The sequence below is a fragment of the Balaenoptera acutorostrata genome, chromosome 18 (genome assembly GCF_949987535.1).
Source record: "Balaenoptera acutorostrata chromosome 18, mBalAcu1.1, whole genome shotgun sequence".
Taxonomy (NCBI): domain Eukaryota; kingdom Metazoa; phylum Chordata; class Mammalia; order Artiodactyla; family Balaenopteridae; genus Balaenoptera; species Balaenoptera acutorostrata.
Genome location: NC_080081.1, coordinates 66,998,385 through 67,012,091, shown reverse-complemented (window position 1 = coordinate 67,012,091; position 13,707 = coordinate 66,998,385). Strand labels below are relative to the sequence as shown.

Sequence of the window (13,707 nt, the reverse complement as noted above, 5' to 3'; positions counted from 1 at the left end):
GAGAAGCACATCAAACAGCTTAAGACAGCAATCTTTTTCATAAAATAGAAGTCCATTCCTCTTCACCTGACGAATCAATGATATTATCTATTTATACTTCACATTCAGTTGGGAATCTCTTTCAAAATCCACCACAAAATTACAGTAACAACTGAGATTTGGCTTTGCAACTTATTTTTTATTTAGGTTGGATGATTTGATTATCAGTTAGAAGTATGACTAGTTGGAACTAGTGGACATTCCTTGTATTATACGGAGTCCTTTTGGTTTTTCACTGCCTTTTGAATCTCCAGGAAAATAATGCATTGTTGATGAAACAAAACAGATCAGAAAAGTGGGCAGTAGCTATCAGAGGCCAAATAATAGATTCTTTTGCTGGTCGTACCACTGGGGATAAATGGGTCAATGAGCCGCGTGTGTGCTGGAACGTCAGAGAGAATGATTCCTTTCATCATCACCTTGGCAGTGAATTGTGGTGGATCCAAGAGGTGTTGACAGCCACTCTGTGAGCATTAGGAATCAGAGAGCTTAACAGGAAGTCTGCAATGCTCAACAAGATCCGTAGTGCTGAAATTCCTGGTTCTGTGCCCTTTTTTCTCTTGCCATTCAGTAAATTATGCTTCACCTCCTATTGAAAATATGGAATATTTCTGAGATCTATAAGACAGAAATAGTTTAGTGAAATATTTATCTTCATTTTAAGATGAAACAAACAGTCAGTGATATATTCAGATGAAGAAATAAATATTCAACTTAATCTTGCAGGGTGGGATGAATTGGGAGATTGGGATTGACATATATACACTGTTGATTCTAGGTATAAAATAGATAACTAATGAGAACCTGAAAAAAAAAACAAGTTAATCTTGCATAAGCACCACAGGACAGAGGTTTTATCTGTTCTGTCTGGCTCACGGTAGGCACCCAATGAACATTTGTGGTTGAATGGATCTTACTTGGTCCAGTTTCATTTCTAGTTTGAAGAACAAAAGAGCATTTTCTGAAAATAAGATAATTTTTTTCAGTTAAGTGAGAAATGGTACAAACAATTTATTTTCAGACTTTTTAATTCTAATAGGCACAAGATTTTATTTTTCTCTTTTTAAATCTACCAACTTCTCTGAAAATGCCAATGTTTAAAGGAATATATTTGAAAATTAATCTATTGACTTGTATCATTAAGAGGTTCTGATTCAGTACTTGAAAATATACTAGAACAAGTACTAACTGCAATTTTGTAATTTTTCTCTGATGTTGAATTTGTTGACTCTTACTCATTGCTTTACCGGTAATATATCTTATGATTTGAGTATGTGGCATAGTAATGGCAAATAAAGATGCTCTTGTAATGTACTTAGAGACTCAGGGATCCTTTAACCTTCCCAGCTAACTGAAATGGACCTTGAGTGAACCAACAGAGTACTGCTCATAATAACCATATATATTTAGCTCTCCAATTCTCTTCACATGGCTTCGTGGAATTCTGGAGTGCTCCACAAAGAAAAACCTGGCAATAGTCATGTTGACAAACACTGAATTAGATTTTTTAAGGGTCCTAGTTCTGTTAAATGTTTAGAGAATATTATAATTTTTTTATTATTATGCTTGGCCATTTACAGCTTAGATTATCAAAGAATTCTTTGACTCACAGAGTCTCTTGTTGGCTTATATTTTCTAGTTAGAGAATTTTTCTTAAGTTTTTAAAATATAACACATGCAATACAACCCATGCAAAAAAGTAAATGTGAAGAGTTTTTAGATTGTACGAATTTGTGGGTGTGAGACTATTTCAGAATGTGAGCATCAATTTCCTCGGTCCTGTTTTACAAGTGGTTCTAACACAAACTTAGCTCAAAGAATATACAGCAAAACCATAATGGGGCAAGAGTAGAACAGAATCATGGACTGCTTAACACCTACAGTAGAACACTTTTGTTGTAAGACCCATACCCAATTATCCATTTCATGGAATCAAAGCAGGATTTACTTTGCACTGCAGGATACAGTGACACACAAAAAGTTAATAACAAGGAAAGCCTTAATAACCTAGTTGAAAATGAAACAAAGGAAATGATATTGTGTTTCTGTGAAGGTATTGGCTCAAGAGATGGGACTGCAAAAAAAGACAAAGACTTCAAGGGCAAAGCACAGAAACAAGTGCAGTTCAACCCAGGCCAGACCCGGGCCACGTGGAGAGTGCGGATCCTGAGTGATGGGCAACACGAGCAGTCCGAGACCTTCCAGGTGGTTCTCTCAGAGCCCGTGCTGGCTGCCCTGGAATTCCCTGCAGTGACCACAGTGGAGATCGTGGACCCAGGAGATGGTAAGAGCTACCATCAACTCACTGCTGTTGTCACTGTTGGGTTTTTATGACAAAACACCTTATAAAGGAGGTTTTAAATTCAATGTTTGGATTTTCCATAGAGAGAACTTTCTAGATGAATGGTTCAGTATTCTCAGATATGCTGATGGGAGAGAGAACCCAAAAATTAATGAAAGGAAGCTATATTTTTTCAAGTCAATGAACTACAAATATACATAGGATTATTAATATGTTCTTTCTCTTATTATAATTTTATCCTTTAGAACCGACGTCGCTCATCTCATTTTTCTAGAATTATTTCATGACTTTTTAAAGTCTTTTAAATGTGTTTTGAAATGTCCTTTAAACAAATGCTTTAAGAATTAGACCATTTGGGGATTAATTTGTTCTCCATGTAACACTTTATTCAAATTTCTTCATATATTCACCAGCCAAAACTTTTCATTCTGCCATATGTTTCCACATTTGTTACATAATACCCACCAACCCACCCCCTCTCCTTGGTGAAAAATATCTTGCATCATTGCTCTTAATTTCTATTAGATCATGTTTTCTTGTCAATGCACACCCTTGGCTGATGTTGGTTAAAATGAACCTCACTGATTTGAGTGTAAATTGACCTTTCCCTCCCCTGCCATACTCCTCCAGTCTTGACTTGTCTCAATGCAGTCAGGGAAAAAAAAAAGGTTGAATTGGCTTTTTGAGGGCTGGCATTTATACAAAGCTTGGTGAGCCTCCTCTAAAGCTAAAATCCTGTCAGAAGACAGACGTGACTTTCTTTTAAACCGCCAGCCTACTTATTTCGTTAGTCAGAAAACTCTTAAATGTTCTGTGAAGATACAATCTACTGAGTACGTGAAACGGAGACATATGAGGAAATCTCTGGGTTTAACAACTGAGCATAATTAAGGAGAGAGGATAAGAGAACCGGAGCTCTGGCTCTGTTTGTTTAACTAACATCTCTGCCTTTAGTTGAATATGACCTTCAGTTATGTTTGTCATTTCCGTTAAAGAACAGAACTGAAATGTTCATTAGCATTTAATTGCATTTAATTTTATCTGCATTATCTTAGGAATAAACAATTAAATTTTCTTCTAGTCCTGAGTTTGGGGTAAGTGCTAGCATAATAAAGCTTTTCTCTCTTTTGAACAAGCCCATGACACAGCTTTAATACATATAAACTGGCCCATTAGTTACAGTTTGTTTGAAGCCATTTCTTTTTTTTTTTTTTTTTAAACTTTGGGTTTATTTATTTATTTTTATGGCTGTGTTGGGTGTTCGTTTCTGTGCGAGGGCTTTCTCTAGTTGTGGCAAGTGGGGGCCACTCTTCATCGCGGTGCGCGGGCCTCTCACTATCGCGGCCTCTCTTGTTGCGGAGCACAGGCTCCAGACGCGCAGGCTCAGCAATTGTGGCTCACGGGCCCAGTTGCTCCGCGGCATGTGGGATCTTCCCAGACCAGGGCTCGAACCCGTGTCCCCTGCATTGGCAGGCAGATTCTCAACCACTGCGCCACCAGGGAAGCCCGGTAACAGTTAAGTTTTATTCCACTGTAAAACTTTCCCACTCCTCTGCCTGCCTTTGGGTCTCAGCCAAATACAAGTGATGGTGGCTGAATAAATAGCCTTTGCTTGTTTCATCCCACTGCTTGGTCTTTGTTTATTTCCACAGTATCTTGCTCTGAGTAAAAGCCAAAGCCCTGCCAGTGGTCCTGAAAGCTCCGTGTGATCCACTCACCCCCACTCATCATCACTTCACCGGCCCATGTTCTGTCCTCTCCTCCTTGCCCAGTTTACTCAGACCATCAAACCACACTGGCGTCCTGGCCATTCCTTGCATATACCTGGCCTGAAGTATATACACTTGTTAATTCCCTTTGCCAGGAATTCTCTTCCCTAAGTTACGCACATAGGTTATCTCATTACCACCTTGCGATCTCGGCTCAAATGTAACTCTATCACAGACACTTTCCTGTATAATACAGACCTGCCGTGGTACATACCATGCCCCAGCCCGCCCGCCACCCTCCACCCGCCCTGCCCCCCTGCATCCCCGCCGGCACACTCCGTCTTCTTCATATCATTTGTCACCTCCTGGCATACTATATATTTTCTTGAATATATGTTTATTTTCTTCCTCCTCCCCACCCCCAACTAGAGAGAAAACTCCATAAGACCAGGGATTTTGTTTACCTCCATGACTCCTGTGCCTGGTTCAGGTGTCTGGCAAGTAGAAGTCATCCAATCAATGTTTGATAAATGAATAATTAGTTATGAAATCTTACATCCACAGATTTTTTTAACAGTGCCATTTTTTCAATTGCTGTATCAGTCAGAGTCCCAGAGAAAACAAATGACACATTCAAAACTAGCAAATTTAAAATAATTTAATAACATGACTTTTGCAAAGATGAGGGCGAGAACTGGGAAACCACCAGGTTCAGTTAAGTGCCCCAAGGCTGGTAAGAGCGGGTACCATCACCACCTCTAGGCCTCGGGGGAAAGGGAAGGAGAAGTTAGCTGGACCAGTGAGCGAGCGAGGGCGGCCAGTGGGCACGCTGACCTTTACTTGGTGGGGCACAGCCAGCTCTGGAACCTTGAGGGGAGCCAGGGGGATGAATGCTGACCCCACGTTGCTCTCGCCCTCCAAGTCCTGCCTGCGCTGCCCTCTGGCTGACTCAGCCAGAGCCACAGCACAAGGGAAACCTTTGACGTGGTTCTCATTAGTCGGTCCCTGGAGCACAGGGCAGGGTGGAGAGGGGTGGAACGTGGACCTTGACGGCCAGCGTCCACTATTCCAGCGTCTTTTTTTTTTTTTTTTTTTAAGGATTTTTCTTATTTATTTATTTATTTATTTATTTATTTTATTTTTGGCTGTGTTGGGTCTTTGGTTCGTGCGAGGGCTTTCTCCAGTTGCGGCAAGCGGGGGCCACTCTTCATCGCGGTGCGGGGACCGCTCTTCATCGCGGTGCGGGGACCGCTCTTCATCGCGGTGCGCGGGCCTTTCTCTATCGCGGCCCCTCCCGTCGCGGGGCACAGGCTCCAGACGCGCAGGCTCAGCAATTGTGGCTCACGGGCCCAGCTGCTCCGTGGCATGTGGGATCTTCCCAGACCAGGGCTCGAACCCGTGTCCCCTGCATTAGCAGGCAGATTCTCAACCACTGCGCCACCAGGGAAGCCCCTCCAGCGTCTTTTATAATCATCCAAAGCAGTGTGGCTTACTGTTTTAAAAATAATCATGAAGCATTTTCCGTGTGTGTGTGGGACTTCCAGTGAAACAGACTCCCAAGCAACTTCCAAAGTATCTATTTGAGGGTTATCCTGTCAAACTGTTGAACTAAACGTTCTATTGAACTAAATGTAGTTTTACATTGAACCGTGATTTTCAACAATTTAATTATGCCATTTTTATTATTTAGTGTACCTTTGCGCTACCATAAAAATGAATCATTGAGACTCATAGTATTATATAAATATAATGTATACTCTGTGCTATTGTTATTCCTCTAGAGGAGGAGGGAAACCGCAGATGTGTTCCTTACAGTGATACATAGATTTCTAAATTCTAAAGGGACTGCTGTTTAAAACACAGTAAACAAACAAAAACACCGTGTCAAACAATGCATTATTATACTTTTATTTTTTTATTTTATTTATTTATTTTTTAACATCTTTATTGGAGTATAATTGCTTTACAAAGGTGTGTTAGTTTCTGCTGTACAACAAAGTGAATCAGCTATATATATACATATATCCCCATATCCCCTCCCTCTTGCGTCTCCCTCCCACCCTCCCTATCCCACCCCTCTAGGTGGTCACAAAGCACCGAGCTGATATCCCTGTGCTATGCGGCTGCTTCCCACTAGCTATCTATTTTACATTTGGTAGTGTATATATGTCCATGCCACTCTCTCACTTTGCCCCAGCTTACCCTTCCCCCTCCCCGTGTCCTCAAGTCCATTCTCTACGTTATTCCTGTCCTGCCCCTAGGTTCATCAGAACCATTTTTTTTTTAGATTCCATATATATGTGTTAGCATACGGTATTTGTTTTTCTCTTTCTGACTTATCTCACTCTGTATGACAGTCTCTAGGTCAATCCACCTCACTACAAATAACTCAATTTCGTTTCTTTTTATGGCTGAGTAATAATCTATTGTATGTACTTTTTTTTTTATCTATAGATTTTTTTTTTTTAATTTAGTTTTGGCTTTGTTGGGTCTTCCTTGCTGCGTGCGTGCTTTGCGTAGTTGCGGCGAGCGGGGGCTACTCCCCGTTGCGGTGCGCAGGCTTCTCATTGCGGTGGCTTCTCTTGTTGCGGAGCACGGGCTCTAGGCACGCGGGCTTCCGTAGTTGTGGCTCGCGGGCTCTAGAGCGCAGGCGCAGTAGTTGTGGCTCGCGGGTTCTAGAGCGCAGGCGCAGTAGTTGTGGCGCAGGGGCTTTGTTGATCCGCGGCATGTGGGACCTTCCCGGAGCAGAGCTTGAGCCCTTGTCCCCTGCACTGGCAGGCGGATTCTTAACCACTGCGCCACCAGGGAAGCCCCATTGTATGTACTTTTAATCATTAATCATTCAAAAGGAACACGTTTGGGGTAAAAAAAAAAATAATAGAGTGGACATTACAAGATCTGAGTTGTAATCCTGACTCGACCAGTAAGAGCCCTTGACAAATAAACTCTGTGGGTCCAAGTTTCCTCATCAAAGTACGAGGTGAGACAAGATGACTTCTGAGGTCTCTTCTGAGTCTAAAAGTCAACTACTCCATCAGAAGGTGGTGATCTTCCCCGAGAGAACAAAGTTGGATTTAAAGTAAGTGTGTCAGCAGCACTTATTAATTGAGAAAAAAAAAAAGCAATTACTGGAGATAAAAGCAATGTTGGATTTTATTTCTAGGTTAAGAATTCACTAGCCCGGAGCCTACACACTCTATACCTGCTTCTTCTCTCCTGTCTTCCCTCCTTCCCCTCACACTGCGCTATTCTGAAAGAATATGCCAGGGGAAATTATCAATCATGAGAGCAATTAAATTGCACAGGATTATGTCATATGTAAGACGCTCAGACAAAAACAATTGTGTTTTCTCCTTAGAATCAACTGTATTCATCCCCCAGTCTGAATACTCCATCGAGGAGGACATTGGTGAACTGCTCATTCCCATCAGGAGAAGTGGAGATGTGAGCCAGGAGTTGATGGTGATCTGTTATACGCGGCAAGGTAGCTCGATTTGCGAATGAACTAAAATGTCCCCGCAAAGAAGCCTCTTTAACATGTTGGAGCCATAACATTACGCCACGAAAGTTATACTTTACTAGTCCAGTTTTCAAATAGGAAAAAAGCATGCATGCGGACGTCTTCCTTCACTACGGCACCTTTGAGGACCTGGAAGGACTCTGCTGCTTATTGAAAACATTTCTGATTCATTTGGTTGCTTTAATACTCAAGGCCTTTGGGGTTGTAAGAAGTTGAAGCTCCCCTCTCCTGCTCAAGCCTGCTCAAGTAGAAGGGGGTTATTGTTAAAAACAACAACAAAAAAAGAGGCAAAGAAATGCATACCCAAGGAAAAGAAACTAATTTCAAACTGGTCTGAAACTCGTAGCAACCACATTTCAAAACATTTGTTTTGCTCATTGAGTAAGCACCCTCTGAAAGGTGATTTTATGCAATACAAAATTAAAATTAATACATAATACTCATTAATATACTAAACACCTTTCTAGGAAACAGGTAGACTTTTCTAAGAATGTAAAAGAAAAGGTCATAAATGCAGTTGACACTGCAGACTTTCATTAAAATTTTCCTTAACATATGTGAGTTGAAAGGCAGTAAAGAATAGCGGTCAAAATGCAAGTTTCAGGATCAACCTTGAGCTCTGGGTCCCAGAACAAGTGGTCGGACTTCTGTAAACCTCAGTTACCAAACGTGTAAAGCCCAACAGAGTGGTTAAGAGGATTACGGAAGCAATGCATGTAGAGCGCTTGCCACTTTGCCTGCACACAGTAAGCATTTGAATACTAAGCTATTATTCTGTATTATTGTGTTGTTTTAAAAGACCACTGGCAGGAAGCAGAGGAGAAAACACTTGAAATGTACTATTTGTCAGATGTTGGAGACCATTATAAAGGTGACTCATGACGCTAGCACAGTATGGAGGAGATATTGCAGTTTCCAGGGGTGTTCATAGATATGATGGACCATGAAAATGCTGCATATGAAAATAATCGTTTCTGGAGGTACCCCTGTAGTATGTTCTACATAAACCCGTTTTGGATTCTCTCTGTTTCCAGGAACGGCAAGAGGAACTGTGCCAACATCAGTGCTGTCCTATTCTGATTACATATCCCGGCCCGAGGACCACACCAGTGTTATCCGCTTTGACAAAGACGAGCGGGAAAAAATGTGCCGGGTCGTTATAATTGACGACTCCTTGTACGAAGAGAAGGAAACATTCCACGTTCTCCTGAGCATGCCGATGGGTGGGAGAATTGGATCAGAGTTCCCAGGGGCTCAGGTTACAATCATCCCTGACAAAGACGATGGTAAGTACTAATTTACCCGAAAATTATTCCTCCTACCAGGTGCACCAACATCAGGCACAACCTTCTGAACAGAAAGATGAGAGTGCAAAAGAATTTTCACATGCACATTTATCTTATGCTTGATTTTATAGTGTGATTAAGATTCTAAGTTGGCTGCATCAATCAATTTGTCTTTCATGATTTAGTGTTTTCAAAGGGCAAAGTCACCCCTATGTGTCTTCTCCTGTGTACAGTTTCTTTTACAGCACCATTTATCATTAGGTGATTAAACTTTAAAAATTTCCTGGTGAAGAATTGAAGCAATTTTAATACACAATTTATCTTTTTGTTTGTTTGTTTGTTTTGCTTTGATTGCAAAAGCTTCTGTTTTGTAACTTTAATCTCTGTGTTTAAACTCGTTTAACAAAGAAACCCATCAGACGAGGCTATTAAACGAACGAGGAAGGTAATAAATATATGGAAAATTGAGTCCAACAGGCTTCCAAAAAGGGGGAGGGTTTATCCTAGACTGCTCTTCCTGAGGGAAACCTAATTACCATAAAATAATCCCTGTTTCTGAGCAGAAAAAGGAGGAAAAGGGTCTTAGTCATCACAGTTCAAAAAACAGTTTGTCCTTTCTTGTGAGAAAAGAGAGAACAAGAGGAAAGACTGTGAGTAATCTTGTAATGAAAGTGAGAGCGGTAAACTGAGAGATAGGACCCCAGGACTTGAATATTTTTCTGTCCTTCTTGAATTTTCCTCATGGTAGATAAAAAGAGGAACAAACTCGCTGGATGAATCTTTTGGTTCACAAACTGCAGGAGAGTCAGAAGACTGTCATTCGAAATAATCTGAAAACTCAGGAAGTTAAAAATTACCTACCCGGGAAGTGCTTTGATGTTTAAGTGATAGTTAAGTTAAAAAGGCTTTAATGTGCCTTGTGAGCTTATACTCTGTTCCAAGCCCAGCGCTGGGTCCTTTGTACATTGTCCTCCTAACAATCCTGTGAAATATATAATAATGTCTGTTTTTTACTGAAAAGTAATGAAAATTAGAAATGATTTTATCAAGAGGGATTTGAAGAAAGTCTCACTTCTACCTTAAACTTAGGTAATGTCCGGTAGCTTTAGTTGACTAGTTTAATAGGAAATTCTATTTTGTCTTTAAATATACAGAAATTTTATTTTAAATTCAGTTGATCTCAGAGAAGAAGCCAATATTTTGAATGTCAGTCAGAACAGAATTAATAGTCCACCCTAAACACCTATCTGCTATCTAGATATCTCTCTGTTTTTATTAATATAGATAGAAAGATAGAGGTTTAATTTTAAAATAGAAAATACATTTAATGATTACGTTGGTTCAGTTTGTTTTGTTGGCAAAAAATTTTTTCCACATGGATTGTTACAAGATGCACATGGGAAAAAAATAAAGGTTCAGAAAGAAACTATTATTTATTAAGTGCCAAGCATTTTCACTTGTACATTGCTAGATCTTTTCAAGAGTAAAGGGTGATGTCATTTTTTTACATATGACAAGGCTGAGAGAGGCCAAGTGATTGACTTGAATTTACAAAGCCAGTACGTGGCAAAGTTAGTATTATCGGAGCCCCATATATGACCTTTCCATACTGTCACTCTGCCTCTAGAACAAGTGGCTAGTGGTGACAAGTTTGTGGAACCATAGGTACAGTATCTACTACTACATAATATTTGCTAAATGCTTTATTAGTATCAGTGTTTCATTTGAGCATTACAATTCCCTGGTGTAGACAGCTAAAGAGGTATTAGGAGTGGGGTAGCCAAAGCTCTTAGAAGCTTTTCACCCCAGAAGAGGACTGGGGAATTTGGATGCCACAGGCTTTGATTTTAAGGCATTAGAGTACCATGCAAACCCTGGACCAGGAGTTTGTCAGGAATGTTACCAGCAATCACCCAGCCCCCGTTTAATAGATCAGAAGTCCTGTGTATACCTCTCTGTTTTCTCCCATTTGTCCTTTCCCTTCCACTTCTAACTTTTTATTTTATTTTTTAATTACTCAGGTCTCACTAACGTCTTACATTGTGGGAAGCACCACAAGTTTTCTAAGGATAAAATAAAACAAAGCAAATAAATAACCCTTACCCTCAGAAAGCTTTCATTGTAATGAAGGGAACAAGGCAAATGTACATTGAACAGACTCACAAACATAAAACTTCATCAGAAAGTACACGATTAACTATAAGCAAATACAGTGGTATCCTCTACTTTAAATAAATTCACAATGTAAAATTTTAACTTAATAAAGTACAGCACAAATTTAGCTTTGGAAAAAGAAACTTGCCACTTTAAAGATCCCCTAGTGGAGTAAATCAAGAGATGGAATCTCTGGATAGTGTCACATTGCAGTTTAATAAATATTTATTCCTTTCTTCAGCAAAGATTTTTTTAAGAATCAAAAATTCACTCATTCATACATCTATTCATTAAAAATATGAGTGAAGCACCTCTGTACTCACATATTTCTCAGTGCAATAGCTACAAGGGGACACGAGCTCTGAACTCATGGACTTTTCAGACTCTGGGGGGTACACAGATAAGTGAACAGGCAAGCATAAAGTAAATGTAATAGGTGCTCTGCTGAGGAAAGAACAGCTTTCTCTTTCAGGAAGAGCTTCTTTGAAAACATGATTTCCTAGCTGAAATTTGAGGACAATATCAGAGTAACCCGGCAAAGAGAGAAGGAAAGTGTGTTCACAAGTGCAAAGGCTGAACGCATGTGATGCTTTCAGGGAACTGAAAGCTTGGATAGAGCACAAATCTGCAGCTCAAAGGAGTGAATAACAAAGAAGAATTTGGCTGGGCAAGGAGTTAATCTGATAGGATTGGGTAGCCATGTAAAGAAGTTGTGTTTTATTACTGAAATAGAAATCAGAAACTACCAGCAGGTTATAAGGAGAGTGACAAAATCAGATTTGCATTTTTGAGATATTACTCTGCCGTGGCTAAAATGCAGAGACTAGATTGAACTGCTCTGAAGGCTGTTGGAGAAATATGGGTGATAGGTGATGGCGGCTTGAACAGGGTGGTTGTATGAGGATAAAGAGACCAGGGAGCGTCCAGGAGATAGTGCCGAGCAAGAATGGACGCGACGTGGTAATTGACTGGCATGAAAGGCTAGAGGACAGGAGAGCCCAAAGAATGATAGCTTCGTTTCCAACAGGGCAGTTGGGTTAAGAGTGGTGCAGTTCACTGAGACAGACAAGACAGAAAGTAGAACTGGTGTAGGGACAAAACAGTGAGTTCATTTAGGACGTGTTAGTTTGAAAAGGCTGCATGACTTCAAAGCGCTGGATATGGAGTAGGCAAACGGAGATATAGGTCTGGAGATCAGGACAGAGTTATGCACTAGAGACATTAAATTACATGTTATCTCTATTGATAATAATAAAAGTCATGCAAGAGGATAAGATGGCTTAAGAGGACATGCAAAAATGGCCCTCATATGACTTATGATATGGACAGATTTTACTTGATTTTCATATTTTTTTAAAAGGAGCACATTTCACGAATGTTAAGCAGAGATGGGAAAGAGTGAAGAGAAAAGTAGTTAGTATAAGGGTATGACAATCCCAGCAAAGAAAGTGCTGAAAAGAATCTAAGGATCAAACATGTTTCAGTGTCTAAGTGCTGTCAAATATTTTTAATCTGTAATGTCTAACATGCAGCAAGCTAGGACATTCTCTTAATTCCTCTTGCTATTCCAAGCTTTGGGGGAGCTATTTGGGGGATTTTTTTTCAACATGCAACTATTTCACTTGTTTTTTAAATAACAGGAAAGGTAACAGGAAAGGTAAACCTAAAACTTATTTTAGAGAAATTTGCTTTGTGATCATCTTTGTTGGAATACTTCATAACTTATGAGCTTTGGGGTCAGGGAACTGAAAGAGTTATTAATGAGTCACTAATGTCTCTGAACCTCAGTTTCCAGGAGTAAAATGAGGAGTTTACCTGTATTACCTGTATTACCTATATTTTACTATAGGTAATATATTACCTATATTACCTATATTTTACTAATTTTTCCTATATTTTTTCATTTTAGAAGTTGAAATCTTACGATGTACATAGTTTATAAGCGAAAACAATACTGCTACACATAAAGTACTGTCTATGCAGACTTTGACCAGTTCATCATGGAAAGAAAGAATGCCCAGATTAATGGGGAGAAAGTCAAATTTCATTCAGGTGCAATAATACAGCTGCTAACAGTTGTCACATTTGAACACTTACTACGTACAAAGGACTTTACATGAATTATCCAGTTAAATCTCAAAATAAGGTATCTTCTCCATTTGATTGATGGAAAAATTAGACTTACAGAGGCTAAGAAAATTGCTTAATGTCACACAGACGCAAAGTGTTGGATATATGTCCTAAATTTAGGTCTATTTAAGATTTGATGTGCTTCTCCACTAGGCTATAATGAATCCTGAAATTCATCAAAGGGATTAAAATATGTCATACCTAATGACATAACTGAAGAGATACGATTGTCATAGAATCTAGAAAAGAATAATCCAAGTATAGGTCAACATTGGTCAAGGGAGGGGTGTTGTTTCTGAAGGTGGCCAATTGTTCAATCACTAAAATTTTACGTAATTGGAGTAGGGAAAATATTTAAGCCTGCTACACAATCTGAGTGAAATATCCTGCATGACTTTCCAACACTTTTTGCTCTGATTGCTGTCTCCGTTTCTGTGGTAATGGGCATACAAGATGACGAGTCCACTGACCAAATGTTCCCGGACTAAAAAGAAACAAATCCTTTATAACTTTGTAACTCAAAGCAATCTGAATTTTTAAAAAAGGAATTGATTCTCCAAAGCCGGA

At 39.7% G+C, this 13,707-nt stretch overlaps 1 protein-coding gene across 2 annotated transcripts in view; it reads left to right on the top strand.

Moving 5' to 3' along the window:
• FREM2 (FRAS1 related extracellular matrix 2) overlaps window positions 1-13,707 on the top strand; it is a 145,658-nt gene that overhangs the window by 70,874 nt on the left and 61,077 nt on the right. For both annotated transcript variants that reach the window (XM_007193672.2, XM_057532751.1), the window contains exons 4-6: window positions 2,093-2,323; window positions 7,409-7,534; window positions 8,605-8,856. In XM_007193672.2, coding sequence (XP_007193734.2) covers window positions 2,093-2,323; window positions 7,409-7,534; window positions 8,605-8,856 — 609 coding nt within the window. The remainder of the gene's footprint in view (window positions 1-2,092; window positions 2,324-7,408; window positions 7,535-8,604; window positions 8,857-13,707) is intronic.